Source organism: Protopterus annectens, chromosome 10.part0, assembly GCF_019279795.1.
Source record: "Protopterus annectens isolate FY-2018-M chromosome 10.part0, PAN1.0, whole genome shotgun sequence".
Lineage (NCBI taxonomy): Eukaryota > Metazoa > Chordata > Ceratodontiformes > Protopteridae > Protopterus > Protopterus annectens.
The window spans coordinates 985662353-985682276 of record NC_056744.1 but is presented as its reverse complement, the minus strand read 5'-3'; the positions used below and the strand labels follow the sequence as shown (position 1 = coordinate 985682276).

At 36.3% G+C, this 19924-nt stretch overlaps 1 protein-coding gene across 1 annotated transcript in view; it reads left to right on the top strand.

Moving 5' to 3' along the window:
- Positions 1–19924, top strand: part of DPH5 (diphthamide biosynthesis 5) — a 386494-nt gene that overhangs the window by 99331 nt on the left and 267239 nt on the right. The window contains exon 2 of the mRNA XM_044085749.1: positions 8010–8134. Coding sequence (XP_043941684.1) covers positions 8010–8134 — 125 coding nt within the window. The remainder of the gene's footprint in view (positions 1–8009; positions 8135–19924) is intronic.

Genomic DNA, 19924 nt, shown 5'->3' with positions numbered 1-19924 from the left:
CCATGTCAAAACTCTCAACCTGGCGGCATGGTTAATCCAGGGTCTATGATTCATTCTCTCCTACCCAAGCAGGTTATGGATGTCATTTTAGAAGCCAGACGTCCTAGCACTAGAAAATCTTATGCAGGAAAATGGAAAAGATTTTGCTCCTGGATGCGGGCTCGGGATTCAGATCCTCTTATTCCTAACATTCCTCTGATTTTACTTTACCTGACAGACCTCTTACATAAGGGTCTCTCTTTCTCTTCCATAAAAATACATGCATCTGCTATTTCTGCTCATTATAATACAGACCCTTCCAATCTTTTCCCACCAGCTCATGAGACAGTTTCTCAGAGGAGCTAAGAACTTAAGGCCCCCTAGATCTCCACCCATTCCTGCTTGGGATCTCACCTATGTTTTGGAAAAGATCACCTTACCTCCTTTTGAGCCTGCTTTCACATCTGACATCAAGTTTTTATCTTGGAAGACAGCCATCCTGTTAGCTCTGACCTCTGCCAGGTGAGTTTCGGAGTTGCAAGCTCTCATGGCTTTGGAACCTTATATTATTTTTCATCAAGACAGGGTGTCTTTAAGGACTAATCCTACTTTCATGCCTAAGGTGGTTTCCAAAGTGGTTCTAAATCAAACTATTCACTTGCCAACTTTTTTCACAACTCCTCAAAATAAGGGGGAAAGGATCTTGCATTCCTTGGATGTACACAGACAACTACATTTTTACCTGGACAGAACCAAGGACATCAGGAAATCAGAGCAATTGTTTGTTTCTTATGCTTCTAGTTCCCAAGGTAAAGCCATTTCAAAACAGACCATTTCTAAATGGATTGCTCATGGAATCAGATTTTGCTATTCACACCATGGAAAGCAAATCCCAGGGAGTATAAGGACTCACTCTACCAGAGCTGCTGCCACTTCAGCTGCCTTCCTCAGGGGAGTTCCTACCAAAGACATTTTGGAAGCTGCAACTTGGAGTTCAGTGCATACTTAAGCACTACAATCTACCTCTCTACTCTAAGTCTAGGGCGGGCTTTGCTTCTGCAGTCTTGCAGGGGCTTTTAGCCGCCCCCTCTACTTTATGACCACCTCCTTTTTATTCTGCTTTGGGATTCAACCCTACAGTCATGACTGCAACAGTGAAACATGATGAACATAGTGCAGTTGTGTACACTTACCATAAATGTAGATGTTCGAGTGTCTTCACTGTTGTAGTCTGGGTTACCCTCCCTCCTGTCCCCTCTTATTTTTTCCTTTGTGTGGTTCCCTTCTTCACCCTTCTTCTGAGGTGTATTTGCAAAGGGTATGGGATCTTACTCTTTTTGGAACACCTGACATCTGGGGCAAGAAAAACTGGAGAAAATGGCGTCGGCTGTCAGCTTTGTACTCCTGGCACTCTGACGTCAGGGAGCATGGCTGAGCAGCTGACGCCGGACCCAGACTTTGGGATTCTGGCCGACCGAGGACTGCCTGCCGGCAGGGGAGAACCCTACAGTCATGACTGCAACAGTGAAGACACTCGAACATCTACATTTATGGTAAGTGTACACGACTGTACTTTTTCCCATTTTGTCATATTAAAAAGCATCTTGTAATGTAGTAAATGACCATTATTACATTATTTAATGCAGGTAATACTCATCAAACTGTTAAAAACTTTCTGTAGTAATATATGATAGCAAATTGTATTTGTTGATGTGATCTCATTTGTATCCTGTACATATTTGCAAGCTATTTTCACAAGTAGTTTGTAGGTTATTGGCTGTATGTTGATAAGCTGTTGTGGGTGGGGGTAGTGGGACTGGAGTCTTTCGGGAGAGGTAAGATAACAGCACCCTTAAATGTTGGTTTTAACTGAAATGGAGTAAGTGAAAGGTTATATATGTGGCATGTAAAATTAGATTGAGCTTTGTGATTTATATAAATGAAAATAAAAATTATTGAAAAAAATAAATTGAGCTTTAGCAATTAATAGGAGAGTGAAATGCCAAACTAAAGGCTCATAGGGTGAAACTGAATACAGAAAAGGCATTTATCATTGCAACAAATTGGGGGAAATCAGAAGAAGCTGTAAGGTGATATAGATGGGAAAATAGAGGAAATAGGTTAACTGTGTCAGGTGTCTTGGAAGTGTGGTTGATGAAAAAGGAAGTCTGAATGTGGAGACCCAAGCTAGAATAAGATGTGCTGCAGCCAGCTAGCTGAGTGTGTCAGGGGTACTGCGTGACAGAAGAATTCCAAAGAAGAAGATGATGTACAAAGCAGTGGTGCAGCCAGTGCTTCTTTATGGCACAGAAACCTATGCTGTGAAGGTAATGAAGATGAAGAAGCTTGAGGTGATGGAGATAACATGACTGAGACCAGTGGCAGTATGTACATTGTGGGACAGATGAAGACGTGAGGATATCCAAAGTAGCCCCAGTTGCAGAGTAGGTCAGTGAAGAAGATTTGGGAGACATAGGAAGATGGTAAGAGGAAATGAAGAAGTCCAGCCAAAAGATGGATGGATTGTGTGAGAAAGACCTATGACAGTCGGGTATGATGGCTGAAAAAGTTAGGAAAGTGGCACTAAATCAAGAGAGGTGATGACCGTTGATGCGACATCATGACCCCCGTTTAGAAATATGGAGAGATGATTATGTGACCAAATCATAGAACCTGCTACCCAAAGGAAAGAGGGATGAAACAAAGTTTAGCTTGGTGGTAATGTGCAGGTAAAGCTTGTGCACTGATTTAAGAGGTATCCTTGATTCAGAACAAGGGTTGGTGTATTGGTAACTGTAAGGAGTGTGTGAGGAAAGGCTGAGTTTCAGTGGGGACACCTGGGACCTCTGTGTTGGAGATGTATTGTTTTATGCTATTGGTAAATTGGTTCTCTTCATTATTTCAAGAGGTAGGTGCGCTCTCTGATGGTTTAGTTATGGATGAGTCACCCGTAGGGAATTTTTGTTTCTCTCTGAGTAAAAGTGGAATTTATAATGGGGTATGTTCGATTTATTTACATCTAATCAATTTAATTTAAGGTCACTGTGCTTAAAACTATTTTGGAATATCTATGAAATATAGATAAAAGGAGTTCTTCAGATATTTTTTTTGGAGGACAGGGGAGAAATAGAAACTATAACCCACTCCTGTCATGAGGTTTTTTTTATATAGTAGTCAATTTATAGTGTTTCATCACCTGTAAAAGTTTTTTTAACAAGGCTGGAGTCAATGCTGTTTTTATTTCTTACCATCAGAACATCTCTTTTCACTCTTTACCTTGTCCTGTTGTCTGTGAAGATGCAAACTTTGTATCTAATATATCTAAAAAAGATGTTTTATTCATGAGCCCTATTTCAGAAGTAACCGTAACATCTGTTTTAGAAACAAAGATTCTAATAGTACTTTGTTATACTACCCATCTTTGCAAGTGATCTCTTCAGCTGTCTGTGGCTATGTATTTTATCTGATTATAGATCACTATTCTTTGTAGTCTCAGGCTGAGGTTGGGGCCCTAGGGGATGTGTCTGGGATCAGGTTCTGTTTAATGGCCCATGCCTGATAACGTTCTTGGTTGACACATTCCAGACAGCCTGAGTTTTTTTTTCTTTCTATTACTATCCTAGCATGACATTGTGATATCATTGACTCTGCATGATCTTAATCCTTTCCTAAACTGATTGGCAGGACACCACAAGACCATTTTTAGCCAATTACCCCCACAAGTTCATCAGACTGATGTTCAGGAAAGAGTCACTTTCCTAAGAAAGTAAAAATCTTCTATAACTTTCTAGAGAATAGAAACAATCAGTCAAACAGGTGGTTGTCAGAGGTACGTTTGCTCCAGACACCAGCACCACTGCTGTACCTAATAGGAGGCATGACTTCAAGGCAAAAGTAATCAGTACTGTAGAACATCAGCCTTCTGGTTGGTTGAGATATAGAAATGAGATTACCGATTAGCAAAAGAGTTAGTTACTTCTGTTATCTTATGCAGTTAATGTACTATCATTCAAGCACTTTTGTCAAGTGACTAACATTTATTCCAGGAGACTTCCCTTCAAAGAAAAATAAATAGTGATTTGGTCATCAAAAATGTCTTACCTTTGTGCTACACCAGTTAGAGCATGAAGTGGCAAAGAACATTTCTGCAGCATTATGAAAGATGTCTGGCAGCTGATTGTGCTGGTGTAAAATCTTTTTATATCACCGCTTTCCCTATAATCACACTACTGAACTTTGAAGTAAACTTTAACCTCAGTGACATCACGGTAGTGAAAACATGAACTGCACCAATAGACTTTAATGGCCCACTGCCTCTCTGAGGAAGTGCACCCATTACAGTCTGTGGATGCATTGTTTGCTCTGCCTACAGTGACGTCAGGATGGACCACAGTAGATTGATTTGGTCTGTGGCTTAATAAAAAGTTTACAAAGCATTGTGTTAAACATTCCCCCAAATAAGTACTAAATTATAACAACGTAGGTGCATAGTAACACTTTACTTACTAGATGCAGAAATGCACCTATAATCATGACCATATCACTTTAAGGTGAGCAAGAGCCCATTAAAAAAGAGAAGTAATCAGTCCATGTTTAGAGGTAAACAAGCTTGAAGGGTAGTGTTACTGAAATGAACTTATTATATCATCTTCTGAATAGAGAAAGTGGTAGAGAACTCCCAATTAATGAGGCATGGGTGGAACAACAAAATCTTTGTAATAAAGTGTAGCATTGAAAGTGAGTGCGTTCTGAAATAAAAGAAATCATCTGAAGGTGATAGGAACCATCAGGAATCACAGCTGACTTGCTTTGCTCATGTTTCAGTCCAAACTGCAGGACTGTGGGAAGAAAAAGGAGAAGCTATTGAATTCCAAGCCGCCACCAACCACTTCTTTCTTGATCTTTGCTGTCTAGTATTGAGTTCCATATGCAGGAAACATACATAATTCATGCCATCAGGAGTTAAGATCACTCAAGGCATGGAATTTGTCCTAGGCTGCTGATTATTTTATCCTATAATGTTTCTCTTTATTTCTTTCCCACTGCAAATTTTGCCTGTCTTCCTTTTATCATCTGGATGTTTTCAGATGAATTCAGTTGGTCTTTGTGTTTTCCTTTTTGCCTCAACTTTTTTTACCTTGTGAACTCTTTTTTTTCAGTTTTCTTTACTTAACTTGGACAAAGGGGGAAGAGTTTTTTTTCCTGTTTATCTCCTTCAGAAACAGCTTTATTCCTTCTTTTAAAAAATCATATTTCCTTTGCCCCACCCTGTACCTTACTTTAGAATAACACTGTAACATTACCACTGCACAAGACAGGCTCAAACACACACATGCGCCAACACACATTCACTACACCAAAGCTATCTTCACACACTTCCACCCCTAATACTGACCACTTACCTATGTCTACACAATGAACTTTCAACATTTTTACTGTCCGTGAAATGAACTGTCGACATTCTGAACGTCAGGCATATAATGTACAATTATATATAATCTACTGATTCTTGAGATCACTGTACACTGGCATAGGGGAAGTATCCAAAGTAATGCAGCCTCAGACTGGGCTTGAACTAGAACTTCATCTTTGCAGTTACAATTCTGCTCTTCTAAGTATTGCAGTTATGGTCCTCAGATGTACAATATGTGTTTCATAGGAAATTGTGAGCAAATATTATTTCGAAAAACGTGTTGTAGTACTTCTAATATTTTTCTTAAAGTTGCAGGATCAACAGTGAGTTAGAAATGCTCAAGACAACCATAAGGCAGTTTTAATGAGGACTGGTGGAAAGTTATATAAGCAGAACTCATAATTTAGCTAGTAAATATCTATATAGTACTAATACTTTAAGACTGTAAGAATATTTCTGTTTTATTTTCTCACATAGTCTGCATTACTAATGATAATGTATAAATATTCAAAACTTGCATAATGTTGTAAATATCAGTAACAATGTTATTGTATCTGCAAAGATGAAGTTGTAGTACAAGCCCAGTCTGAGGCTGCATTACTTTAGATACTTCCCCTAAGCCTATGTACAGTGATCTCAAGAATCAGTAGATTATATATAAGTTATATGCTTGACGTTCAGAATGTTGACATTTCATTTCAATGACAGTCCGTCCTCATCACAGCACTACTTCAGCCCTCCTAGCCTTTTACCAACACCGTAAACCATAATTGCAGCAATAATTATATATCCTCAGCCCTCTTCTTGGATCTTTCCAAGGCATTCGATATGGTTGATCACCAACTTTTAATCCACACCCTGCAAACATTCTGTCTAGATACTAGAGCCCTTCAATGGTTTCAGTCCTACCTGAATAGTCGACAGTAAGCTGTCCGCTGGCAGAACAAACTCTCTAACCTTCTACCTAACACCCTTGGAGTACCACAAGGCTCTATACTAGGGCCCTTGCTGTTCTCCATCTTCATTAACGACCTTTATACTGTCATCCCAAAAGTCAGCTGTATCCAATATGCTGATGACTCTACTCTGATTTGCTCAGCCACATCTCCAATAGAGTTATGGTCCGCTACCCAGACCACCTTTAATACAATAGAAAACTGGCTTTCTGAACGTTGTCTGATCCTAAATCCCAAAAAACTAAAATGCTGTTATTTTCACCAACACATAGGTCTACCGCTTTCACCTTTGCCATAAATTCATATGATGACTCAATAATCTCCCCTGACCCCTCTACAAAACTATTAGGTGTAATCATAGACAATAATCTAAAATTCGACCTACATGTTAACCAAAGTATCAAAACCATCAATAAAAAACTAGGGTCACTTTACAGAATAAAAGCCTTCCTAACCCCTCCAGCTAAAATTGCCATAGCTCGCTCTTACCTTCTTTCAACCCTTTTGTATGCATCCCCTCTACTCTCGAATTTAAACAAGACTGTCCTTAACAAACTCTCAATTTGCTACAACCACATTGCCAGGTTTGCCACTGGGCTGCCTTTTAGGACATATCATTGCATCAATCTAAATCAGCTTGAACTACCCAGCCTAATCCAGTATAACCAACTGATTGTGGCCTATAATCCGGACAATACTCCTGCACTTAAAAATATCACCCCCTATAACAATCCTAGACCGCTTTGATCCTCTAACAAACTACTAATTCAGACTAGCAAAATTAATAACACAGCCGGTGACTCTCTCTTTGCAAACTCTGTAAGTAGATCCTGGAACGCTCTTCCAGCTGATATTACCTTACTTTCCACCTTAGGTCAATTTAAAACTAGACTCACACAACATTTGTCTCTTAACTGGCTATGTCAATGTATCAAGCCTGGCTAACTCTCTCTAGAATGTGTAAAAATCTGTTAACCAGTTTACTGTGTAATTTAATTTAATCCTGACTTGCGCTCAGGATTAACTCTAACCTGTGGAACTTGTTTAACTTGCTTACTTATGTAATCTCTGTAAATAGTCTGTTTGTAATATGTAATGCTGGTATTATGTAATGCTGTATCTGCTTTCCCTTGGAGCTTTTCTCCCCGGGCCTCCACTGAAAATGGACATGCATCCAGTCGGACTATCACGGTCAACAAATTTAAAATAAAAATAAATAAATAAATCTGTAATTGCTTTTATTGTATTGTACAATGTTCCTGGAGCTTTTCTCCCTGGTCCTCTGCTGAAAACGGCAATTTTGTAGCTCAGACAGACTTTTCCCAGTCAAGAAATGTAAAATAAAATAAAATTAATAATAAATAAATAAATAGTATGTAGACTTGGTAAGTCACTTATTTAAGAAGTAAGGATCAATGATTCTGTATAAAAGTTACATAGACTGTTATGTATGTTACATTGTTGATAACTGAAATCAATATATATGCAGAGCAACAAGAGTTTTGTAATATGTTTTTATTTTTTTAATTGATGACTTTATAAGAAATATATACTGTTAGATTAGTCTTATTACTAGACAGCATAAAATTTGCAGTAATCAACAATAGCATTCCAGAATTTCAGAACCTGTTATACTATTTTATGTTCTTTCCACTGGCTAGGAAGAATATTATGGGAGAGAGCTGATCCTTGCTGACAGAGAACTGGTAGAACAAGATGCAGATGGAATTTTACAGGATGCCAGTAACGTAGATGTAGCTTTCCTTGTAGTTGGTGATCCTTTTGGGTAAGTTAACGTGCTGTGCTGTGTAATATCTCTAATAATATGATTATGCTATTTTTCACGCATTTTTTAAGTGGGTCAACCCACTGGAAACAAGTATTCTTTTTTAGGGGTGACCCAGCAGGATTGCCTGGCTAAATATCTTGCTGTTAGTCACAAAGAAGGCAAATGAATGTGGAAGGAATCAAATCCTGTAGCTTTAGTACATTAAGCAGCTCATTAACAGCCCAGAGCTTTTACTCCTCTGCTCTAGCTGCCAGGAATGCTATTAGTGTTATTAATGGAACTCAGCAGCAAATGCAGGCATTAAATTTCATCTGCCTTATGCCTTTCCCCAGTTTCATGTTGTTTCTGCATTTTATTTCTGATTTACTTAACTGACTCTTTGAATAGCATTGTTGTTGTTGATGAAGGGTGTAGGTTTGGACTTGGTAATTTGACTTTGCACTTTCTATCTGGTACTGGTGAAATTCATCCTGATTTGCCCCATCTCTAACTTTCTAAGTCATTGCATTGGTTTATGCTGGTACTGCATTCTTCCTGCTGATGGTCATGACATTAGTTAATGCAGCTCCCATCACTTCTGTAGGGTTTTACCTCTCTTGCTTCTCTGCACAGTTCTTCAGCATAATTGAGATGAAGACCGGTATCTTAAATCTGAAAGAAGATCAAGAGGGCAGAGAAGGGGATTGAAACGTTCCTTGAAACAGACATCATTTTGTGTTTTAGCAGATGTACTTCTGTATTTATTACCCTGAATGTAATCCTACAGCACATTCCAGGACTTGCTCAGATTATTGGAAATTCTTCTGGTAAAGAGAAGAACACAGATCGTAAAGGTTTGTACCTTTGCTATATCATGTTCTGCTGCAGTACTCTTCTTTCAAAAAATATTCTTTATTATAAAGCAAGAAACGATGTGTTGAATACTGTGGTAGGAATCGCCACCATCATAATCATCCCCCTTTTTCCCATTTCCAACATGAAATCAAGGTGTTTTGTCAGCTGTTGCCATCTCTCTCTTTCTCTGTTCAGTGGCATACTTCTACCTTTTTCAACAATCATTAAGAACCAAATCCAAGTCGGTATGAAGCAAGATAAATGAATGTGCAAAACAAAATGCCAAAGTATCTCAAAAAATAAGGTACCTGTTTTGTGGAGGTAAAAACCACAGACCACCAGGTAGTTTAAGACTTGCTAAAACTTTTAACACATAAAACAATGTTCAGTAAGTCCCAAAAATAACTCCAGTCACTACGGTAGAAGCAAACCAGCCTGTACAGAATCTCCATTCTTTGCCTTCCACTTAAACGCCCTAGTGAAAAATCCAACAATGTAATAAAGCCCAAAACGAATGGGTCTGGGAACTGTTTAAAATATTAAACACCTTAATGAACATAATGTAAAAAACTGCAAATCAGTTGCATACAGTTGAGCGTTTTTGTCCTGTAAATCAGAGTGGACTTCTTCAGAACTAAATTGTAGTTCAGATCTCCTGAGTTTTACAAGTTTGCCCTGACCCAATTACATAATTAAACTAAACCATTTAACGGCGAAAGTGCTAAACTATATGTAACTGTATTGTAGTTTTATTTTATGTTCATTAAAGTTTTTAATTTTTTAAACAGGTTCTGGACTCATTCTTTTTGGGCTTTATTACATTGTTGGATTTTCACTAATGTGTTTAAGTGGAAAGCAAAGAACAAAGATTCCGTACAGACTGGTTTGCTTCTATTGTACTGCCTGGAGTTATTTTTGGGACTTCACATACATGGTTTACATGCTAGAGGTCTTGGCAAGTCTTAAACTACCTGGTGGTCTGTGGATTTTGCTTCTGCAAGCAGGTAAACTCTTCTTCAACAGTCATGCCTGACTATCACAGGTCTTCTGTCACACAATCCATCCATCTGTTTGTTAGATGCCCTTGTGTAAGAAGTTTCACTTTACCCTTGTCTACACAGGGTTATTTTATTTATTTTTCTGTCCATACCCACTGATCACCTGGTTGATTGCATTAATCATGTCTGTTGATTCCCTTTATTGGCAAAAGATAATTGTAGCAGAGCTGTCACAAGGGCAGCTGTTAGGAATTTTTGCATATGCTCTATCCTTCCCTTGAACATGCCTTAGTACTGCTCAGCCAGTGGATGTGCAATGAGCATGACAAGGGATGTCACTTGATCATGCATGTTACAAATCCTGTCAAGCATCCTTGCCTGTGCTAAGGGCTCTGGTATTCATGGTGGGTTTATTGATGATGCATTTGCCATTGAGAAACATGTCTCCCTCCTCAGAAAGAAAAGCATACAATGTTTTCAGTTTCTCTCTCTCTCTTTGCTGTTAGCTCTTGCAGTGTTTTGTTTGCTAATTGACCTTGGGGCATCTGGATTTTAGCCAGGGCTAAACGTGTCTTGTGTCACAGAGCTAGAGAGTACAAGGATTTTTGGTGGTGGCATATTTCTTGGAGAAAAAAATGTCTCTCTTTTCGAGAAAGAGGTATGCTTTTTAGTGCTGATGTAATTTATATACAATATTACAGTGAAATACTGGGGGAGATTTAGGACTATCCCTAATAATTTAGGTCTTTTTTCAAACAGTCCTGTGGTAGTATACAAGAAGAAAAGAAATTGTAAAGAATTATATAATATTAGAACCACCCCAAATTATGCATTACAGTAAGTTTATGGTTGGTAAATTTAAATGTGGTTCTTGTAACCAGTGCCCCTATATTTTTAAATAAATCTGAATATTTTTTACCTGCACGTAATAAGCGTTTACCAATAATTTTCACAACTGTAATAGTAAGGGGGTCATATCTTTAGCTATCTATGTGGTCTGTCCAGGTTTTTATGGCAGAAAAACTGAAAGACGACTTAAAATGTATTTATAAACATCAGTATGATATTAAAAGAGGTAATGAGAATAAACACACAAATGTGTGTGTGAATAATACATTTATATTCTTTGTTTTAGAAAAAATAGCTAGCAGTAGGTGCATGGTTGTTTTGACCTGTCAAATTTTAATGGAATAAAAGTGTCAGTATGTAGGCTATGAAACTAATAATAAATTTACTCTGGAAAACAGAATGTTGTCTATGCAGCATTTGTTTCATGATATGACAAAAAAGATAGTTTCAGCTCGTTTTGCACACAAACTGTTCCCCTAAAATAACAATTCCTGATAGTCCAATATCTTTCACTGTAGAAAAGCCATAGAATATTTCTCACATCTTTTCTGGGAAGTAATTCATTGTTTACACTTAGACTCCCTTCACCCCTTTTTACCTATAGTAACCATTTCCTTTTGAGTACACCACTGAAATTTTGCTGCCATCAGATGAAAGGCATTCTGTCAGTAGTAATATAATACATCTTGTTTCACAGAAACATGCACACACACACACACACACTTAACTTATTCATTAACATGGGGGCTATGTCCCATGCACCTTCATTCTCTAAATATACCACCTCCCGGGTCTCTCAAACCTGGAGAAAAGAGAAAGTTTAAAAATCACCTTTTCCCTTTTCTCCAAGTCACACAACCTTAGGTATAAAATTGCACAGAATCTGCAGTAGTGTATCATCCAGCATAGCGGAATGTTGACAGCACATTTCTCTTTAACATACACAACACTAATGCCAACAAAATGTAATTCATCAAATTGTAGACTTCTACTGTATTCCTCAGTTTAAGATTTTTGGAAGATGTGTTATAGTAGGCATACAACCTTCCACTGAAATGACCATTTGTCGATACTGCAGTGATCAAAATCTAATTGTCAAAAAGCAAAACATTGATCCTCAAGGGTTAAAAAAACACACAATGCTTTTTCAGTGGGGCAAGCCTCCTGCATGGTGTTTTGGTTTTGTGAAAGAGGACCATTTGATAAGTAATTGTGATAAAAAGTGTGATGACCCCACTTAAACCCTGGGCAGTAACGAAGAGCCTCAGTCATCACCACTATCTCTGTTAAGGGAGCGTCACTGAAAGCAGGGATAGAAATACACAGTTTCCCCATAAAATACACCAGAAACAAGCTCCAAACCTGTGAATGGACTATATGCTTCACTCCAGGTCTGCAAATGAGTCTTCACATTAACCACTACAGAGAGCTGTGTCCCATTTCTATTTATTTGACACACACTGTCTTAAATATTTGATATCCATACATACAAACACTCTTGGGAAAGACTGACACAGATTTACCTGCTATGTCCTCTTTCCCAAATTACAGGGTAATTGGTGCCACCAGTCATATACCACAATACCCTTCAAAAGGGGTGTTCATTTATATTGGGTAAAATAAATCTTGATAGAAATAGCATGGAAGAGTGCAAGCAGGAAGAGTGCCCTGGTGTTATCACAGTAAGCATAAACACTCTCAGGTTATTAAAAGTGCTTTCTAAATAGCCAGCCACTGTAAAAAGTAGTAACGTATTTAATAAATAAAATTATTTCAAACATATATGCACTCAATAACCAATTCTAATAAATCACAGAGTTTCACACACAGGAATTATAAAAATAACACTTTAGGGTAGATTTCACAGTGATTGTAGAAAAACTATTTGCATTTCCCTAGCTATCTAAAGATTAACTGTCCCTGTCTAATCTAATTAACTCAGCAAGGCAAGTTGATACTCTTACTTTTGCCAGACAAGATAGGAGTCTATGCTCACTCTTTAGGCTGTTGACTTGTCCTCAGCGACTGGAATAACAACTACTGTTAATGCTGAACAGCTCTGGAAAACAAATTGAGTGATAACTACTGATCTGGAAAACAACAACTTGAACAACTACAACAACTTTCACTGACCCAGAACCTGCTTTTATAGCAGAATGTTTTTAAAAGTCACAGAAATCTGTTATGAGAATTCTACTCTCTCATGTCAGACTTTAAAAAGTAAACAAAACAGTTGCTGTGGAGATTGTATTCCTTTCAGCTTTGACACACAATGACATCACATCTAGATCAACTAACTGGCATGACCTACATTCAGAATTTTTTTTTTTTTAAAAAACATGTACATTTGGTCAGCCAGAAGAACACTGTTTGATAAACTGTTATATTTGTGGGGAAATGGAGCATGCTTCAAAATATGTGAATTGAAATGTAAATATAACAGAATTGGACATTTATGGATGGATTGTAAAAAATGAAAATAATAGTAAAGAAAACGAGAAGAAAACAAAGAAAAAAATTTAGAAGTAGAAATAGAAGAAAAATTAGACAAGAAAAAATAGAGGACATAGAAGGAGATTTAAAATGAAAATAACAAATATAAAGATTTATAACATTATATACTTGAACTAATTGTAAAGAAAGGGAAAGTTTATTTCATCAGATTTTAGGCTTTGTAGTGATAAATATGAACATTATAATAGGCAATTTTAATTGTGATTTAACAAGCAAGCATAAAAAGAAAGGAAATGATATAAGAAAAATGTTACAAGTTGTAAGATGTGGTAAGTTAAAACCCTGGAACAAAAATTCATGGACTTCTAAAGGGATATGTGTAGAAATTAAATTTTATAGTATCAGAAGTTTTTGTATAGGAAAAGAGAGGTAGTTAAAACAGGATTTTCTGATCATCTTGCAGTAGCTCTAGAGATAAAGGTTAACAGTTAATGAGAATAAGGAGATTTCTTTACAAGTTAAAATATTAGGACAAGTAAATATAGATTTGGCTGCAGGACCAAATGGAATAGAGTATGAAATGCATATAAATGTAAGGGATTGGCAAAAAATATTTTTAAAGATTTTGAATGAGTGTTTAAAGGAAATCTTCACCTTAGAACTAAAAATTTTCACTCTATTTCTGTTTTCTGAGTTAACACCTCGAAATCACTCTGACTGCTTCTTATAGAATTTTAATATGTTTTCGCCAAAGTGGTGGCCAGTGGGGCTTGACATATCAATGTGATCTCATTTTTCTTCAAGCCTTTTTCCTTTCCATAATCCATGTCAAGGCTGCTTTATGAGTCATGCTAGATATAAGGAAGTAGTGGTTTATTCCCATGCCGTTATTCTTATAATGGGGTTAGTGTCAATCATTGTCATCTTATATAATGTCTAACAGGTCGTCTTTTATTTCTTGAATGGCCCTCGTGTGTGTGTGTGTGTGTGTGTGTGTGTGTGTGTGTGTGTGTGTGTGTGTGTGTGAGTGTGCGCGTGCCTCAGGGTTTGTTTTATAGTATACTAAGGAATTATACAGCTGCATACAAAACGGTTGCTAAATTGCAGGCTTTGTTCAAAGTACCTTTTGTAGTCCAAGATGAATTGACAGCCCCTCCCCCACACTTTGTTAAATGTGCTAATAACTTTACAATAAAAAATATTTTCTGACTTTAAAGGTCGCAGACATTTTTAATACTACATTCAAGTCATATTTAAAGTTTAAAGCTTAGTATTTCAATGCTGTGATGCTTCTTATTTAAATTTGTCAAAAGAGGTGACAACTACTATTGACTGATCTAATTGCTCTGTTTTGCTATGAAAGGCATGGCTACATTGGAAGCAGCTGTGAATCAGTGTAGTTCTCTTCCTGTCTACAATAAAGACAGTGGAAAAAAATTCACACCTCTCTGTCTTGTTTACAACAGCCTGTGCTCCTGACTTCAAATTTCTGTATCTCTGTGGTTATGTCATGCAAGTGTAGACAAATTCCTCTGCAACTTATATGAGAAGTTAAGCTTAAAAAATGTGGGTGGTCTTTCCCTTCCTTTGATATCAAAGTGAAAGTACAAGTAGGTTTCAAGTACCTACACAGTACTAGAATCATATTGTAGGGAGAAAAGCAGCCAAAGAGTTGAGTTAAACTGTAGGAGAAGGTGGAGTTTTCCTTTAAATGAAGGTTTTATGCATAAAAAAAAATACTGGAATACTTAAATTCATATAGAAGGCGGCAGATAGAAGACAATTAAATGACTTGAGACCAATCATATAAGATCTTTATAAAAGTGATTTGAAACCAAAATAGAAAATATGTAAGATTTTGTGTGTGTGTGTGTGCATCTATGTATGTATACGCATATATATATATATATATATATATATATATATATATGTGTGTGTGTGTATATATATATATATATATATATATATATATATATATATATATATTACGGCAATAACATAAAAAGTCAAAAAGCAGTGACAAGTCAAGAAACGCAGACCGGTTTCGCCCACTGGCATTATCAGTGCAATCTGGTACAAATCAACCATTCTATTGAAATAACATAGACTTAAAGCAACAATACCCTCATTCACAAACAGTTACCTAAAAGTAAAACAATAAGAAATTATACTAAATCAAATCTATTAGTAACAATAAAAAAGAAAAATAATAATAAATGAAACATGATGATGAGTATAACATCACACTTTTAGAAAAGATCTATGGCACATATGTTTGCGTAATAAATCTATCAACTGCCAATGTTCATTCACGCCAGGTTTATACATTACTGCCGTATTAAGAAATTTGACCATTAAAATGGTGATGGAATGAAACTGCCTGCTCGCTCTTTGTTTCTACTTATAGATGTACTACTGGGCTTTTGGTATTTACCGAAAATAAGTTCACAGTGGAATATTCACTATACGCCGGAACTGTGATTTATTACTATGACCGTGCTGGACAGTTGGTGGATTTTATATATAATATAGTTTAAAGGGGAAGGGTTGTCAGGAATTATTAATGATGGTTAGAAAAATTTTGGATGGTATGAATTGAAAAGAAAAAGTGAAAATTATGATAGGAGACCTTAATAAGGCATTTGGTACATTTGGACATGAAATCTTGTGGGAGTAATGAAATAATGTAATATAAGCAAGAAAGTTAGGAAGTTATATATGACAATTTATAGTAATAATAAAGTAAAATACTTGTAAATGACTGGTTAAGCCAAGAGGTGCATATGAAGAGTGGTGTAAGACAAGGATGCCCAATGGGTTGTATGCTCTTTGCATTAGTTATGAATGTGATTGTATATGAAATTGCAAAATGAATGAGGTAGGATGTATAATACCTGAAGGGTTAAGAATTCCAGTTCTGTTGACATTATAATTACAAAAAAAAAGTGTGGATAAAAGAAGTAATAATTTGCATGAATGAGTATCCAGGGGTAGTAGGGTGGGTTTAAATAGAAAAAGGTTTAGGTGATGTAGTAAAGACAGGGCATATATTTTACAGTGAATTACACTTCTATGTTAGATATACATTTTGGGAATAAAGATGTAAGTAGAATTCAGTGGAGAAAAAACAATAGAAGAAACAAAACAAATCTGTCTTTTCTGAAGAACATATAAATTATCATTCAGAAAAAAAGGCTTATTTGATAAATTTGGTACTGATGAGGAAATCGAGCATACTTAGCAAGTATATTTATGTTGCTAACAGTATTTGAAAAGGAATTATTGCAGATAATTTTTTCATTCATATGGTGTTCGAGATTAAACCCAGTAAAAAGAGGAGTTTTATGTATACACAAAGAAGGAGGTTTAGGGTGAATTAACCTGGTGGTATATGTTGCTTCATTAAATTTGTAGAAAGTGTAAAAGTGGATACATGAAAAAGATGAGAGATTAGTAGTAAAATTTTATAAATATAAGAGTGATAAATTTCGGGATATGTTAAAAAGAGTAAAAGAGAAAGATTGTGTAAATGAAGAAATAAAATGTTACCAAGAAAAATATTTTTTTGTGGAAAATAAAAATTGATGTAGAAAAAGAAAAGTATGGTGTAAGAATGCAATGGTTGTAACATTACTGTGTAAAACCATGGGAAAATCTAATAGATGAAAAAATTAAAGCTATAAAAATAGAAAGCAAATGGTGTAATCATAAAGTACAATGCCAAGATTTTTTCTGGAGACCAGTAATAGATAAATTACCAGTAAAAAGAAATATGCCATGTAAAAAGAAAAGTGATACAATAGGTTTACATTGTCAAGAAGAAGAAGAAACTATTGATGTCTTTTTGAAATGTAGAACAGTAAAAAGTGTTGGGGAAACCATGTAAAGAAGATGTTTTTAAGGATATACTTCAGCAGAGCTGCCACCAACTCAAGCAGATTAGACTTTGTTTTAATGTCTCATTTATAGAATGGTGCACTCATGAGTACAGCAATCCCCTTAAAGTCAAAGTAAACTTTATTGTCATTCAGAAATGTATCTTCAGACTCAATGTGCAGACAACATATAGACTATTTTCACAAACTTTTATACATGTAACACCTGGCTGTTACATCACAGACATGCAGGTAGACAGACTAATATTGCACATAATTAGAAACACATTTTAACACTTTTTGAACTGAACACTTGCATGAGACAGGCACTTGGTTAAGACATTGCATTGATCTTTGCACAGAAAGAGACATTGAGTATTGCACTATGATAAATGTATTGGTATTCCGTGTATTGCACTGAAAGAAGAGATATTTTGCCGCATGCGATACTGCTTTGCCAGCAATAAAAAAAAAAAAAGCCAGCAATCTGGCTAATGTGCATGAGTTTCAAAAGACTGGTGTTAAGCAACTTATTTTGATAATAACTCTGGAGCGCAAAACCTTTTAGCACAGTGCCTTAAGCAAACAGAAAGTAAAAAGGGTTGTCACAAAACTTAGGGAGCATTCATTCAACATGAAAAATAAGCAGAGATCTTGTAGAGGCATTGGAGATGAAACTTAATTATGACAAGGTTAAAGGTAAATGAGGTTCAGTAAATACTGCTAAAATAGGAGTAGAGGAGATAAAAATTGTAATATATAATCAATCTTCAGGAAAGTCATTGGGAGCATATGGTATTCCTGTGGAAGTCTGGAGGTTAGACAGAAAGAGAGTAATAAAGATTTGGAAGATTTTGTTTAAATCTTGGAAGAAAGTTATGGTGGCTGTATTACATAAAGATGGTAAAGATTTATCAGATCAACTTTGTATGTATTTATTTATTTATTGGCATTTGATTACCAGTGAAATCCAACAGGGTAGAAGCCCATTTTCAGCGGAGGTCTGAGGAGAAAAGATCCAAATTATTACAAAACATTTCAAGAACAATTGTTTTTCATCCAAGGAACGAAGTTATTTAATTATTTATATTAAATAACTTTGATCCTTGGATGAAAATAGGGAATGTGCAACTCTGTCTCTGTTAGAATACAGCTGGGTAGCTCTCCTTAGTGTACAGCTGCAGTGATTGTGCTTTTTAGCTGTACCTGTCTAGGGCAAAGTGCTGCTGCGGCCTTCTGGTTTTGGCGATGTAGCTCACAGGGAAATGTCTTGCGAGCTACATGCCGGAACCCTTTTGAACCACAAAAGGGTGGGCTGAGGTAGATCCAGTGAGAACATCTGAAGCAGAAGTTTGCTGTGACAAACTGTGTTGAAGGCTTCAGGCTTTTCTAGAAAAAATAAGGAAGAGACTAATTAGCTGTTAAGCTTTGTCAGTATCTATGAAGCTTAGAAGGGCAGTGCTAGTAGCCTGTGAAGAACAGCAGGGGATAGCCTAGTAATTGTTTTGGAATATATTTTAAGTATTTTGGTAAGGGGAGATAAGATTGCTGTAGATCTAAAGTTATTAATGTCTGTTGAATGTCCTCCAGTGTGCACTGGGATAATGTGTGACTTTTTTCAGAGAGAGAGAGAGGGGAATATGGGATTCCTGTATTGACCTATTTATAATAATTGAAACAAGATAGGCAATGCTATTGGCTGCTATTTTTAGATGCTCTGAAGGGCATCACTGAAGAAGAGTATGATTTAAGTTTAAGAATAATTTTATGTAAGATGTTGGCACAAGTTTGAAGGTGAAAAAGATGTGCTGATATGTGGCTGTTGGGGAGGGTTGGGATTAAATATTGAGGAATCCTTGGTTAGAGATGCTATGCTGTCAGTAAAATAAGAGTTGAACTGTATTGCAGTTTCAAATGGTGATTTATTGGAAGGCGGGTTTGTGTCGAATTTTTGACACATTTTATATAGTTTCATTTCAATTCTAAAACATGATTTATAAAGTGTTTATGTCTATACTAGTTAAAAGAATTGAAAAGGTGTCAGTGTGTTTTTGTGGAGGGAAGGCAAACATTTGTTAATTAAGCAATGATGATCCAGAAGGAAGAAGAAAATACCCCTGTTGTTAGTGGGTCTTGATGCAGTTAAAGCAGTGGTCAGAATGAACTGAAATTTTATGGGCAGTGGAAGCCCTATGTGTAATAAGCCCAAGAAAAAAAAAATGAAAACCTAGGAAAAGAGTGAATCTCGAAGATTGCTGTTCTCCTCTATGTTCTCCTCTAAATCCCTTCCAAACTTGCATATGCCAACTCCGAGATCGCCATACCTCAGAGAAAAGGGAACATTCTGAGGAATGGCTGTCTCGACTTTGTATATGTAAGTCTGGTTTTCTGTTGTTGAGTCTCTGTGTTTTGGGACTCACTATGGCAGTTCCCAACATTTCATAAGATTAACCAATGCAAGCATTTGCATTGCCTGATAGAATAAAATGTTAATTGAGAGGGGTATATGAAGGATCTGAGGCAAGAATTAAAGTGGGAGAATTCCTTTCTAGTAATTGTTTTTGAAAACAGGAACTAGGCAGGGGTGTCCTTTTTTCCCTTTGTTGTTTGCTTTATATTTAGAGCCATTGGCAAAGAAAATAAGGAACTTAGAAATGCAAGGATATAATTGGTATAATTGATATGGTAATCAAGAAAAGTTAGCTGTATTTGCAGATGATATTATTTTGATAAATCCAGACAAGGACATCTCAGTGTCATGGACCATTTTGAGACCA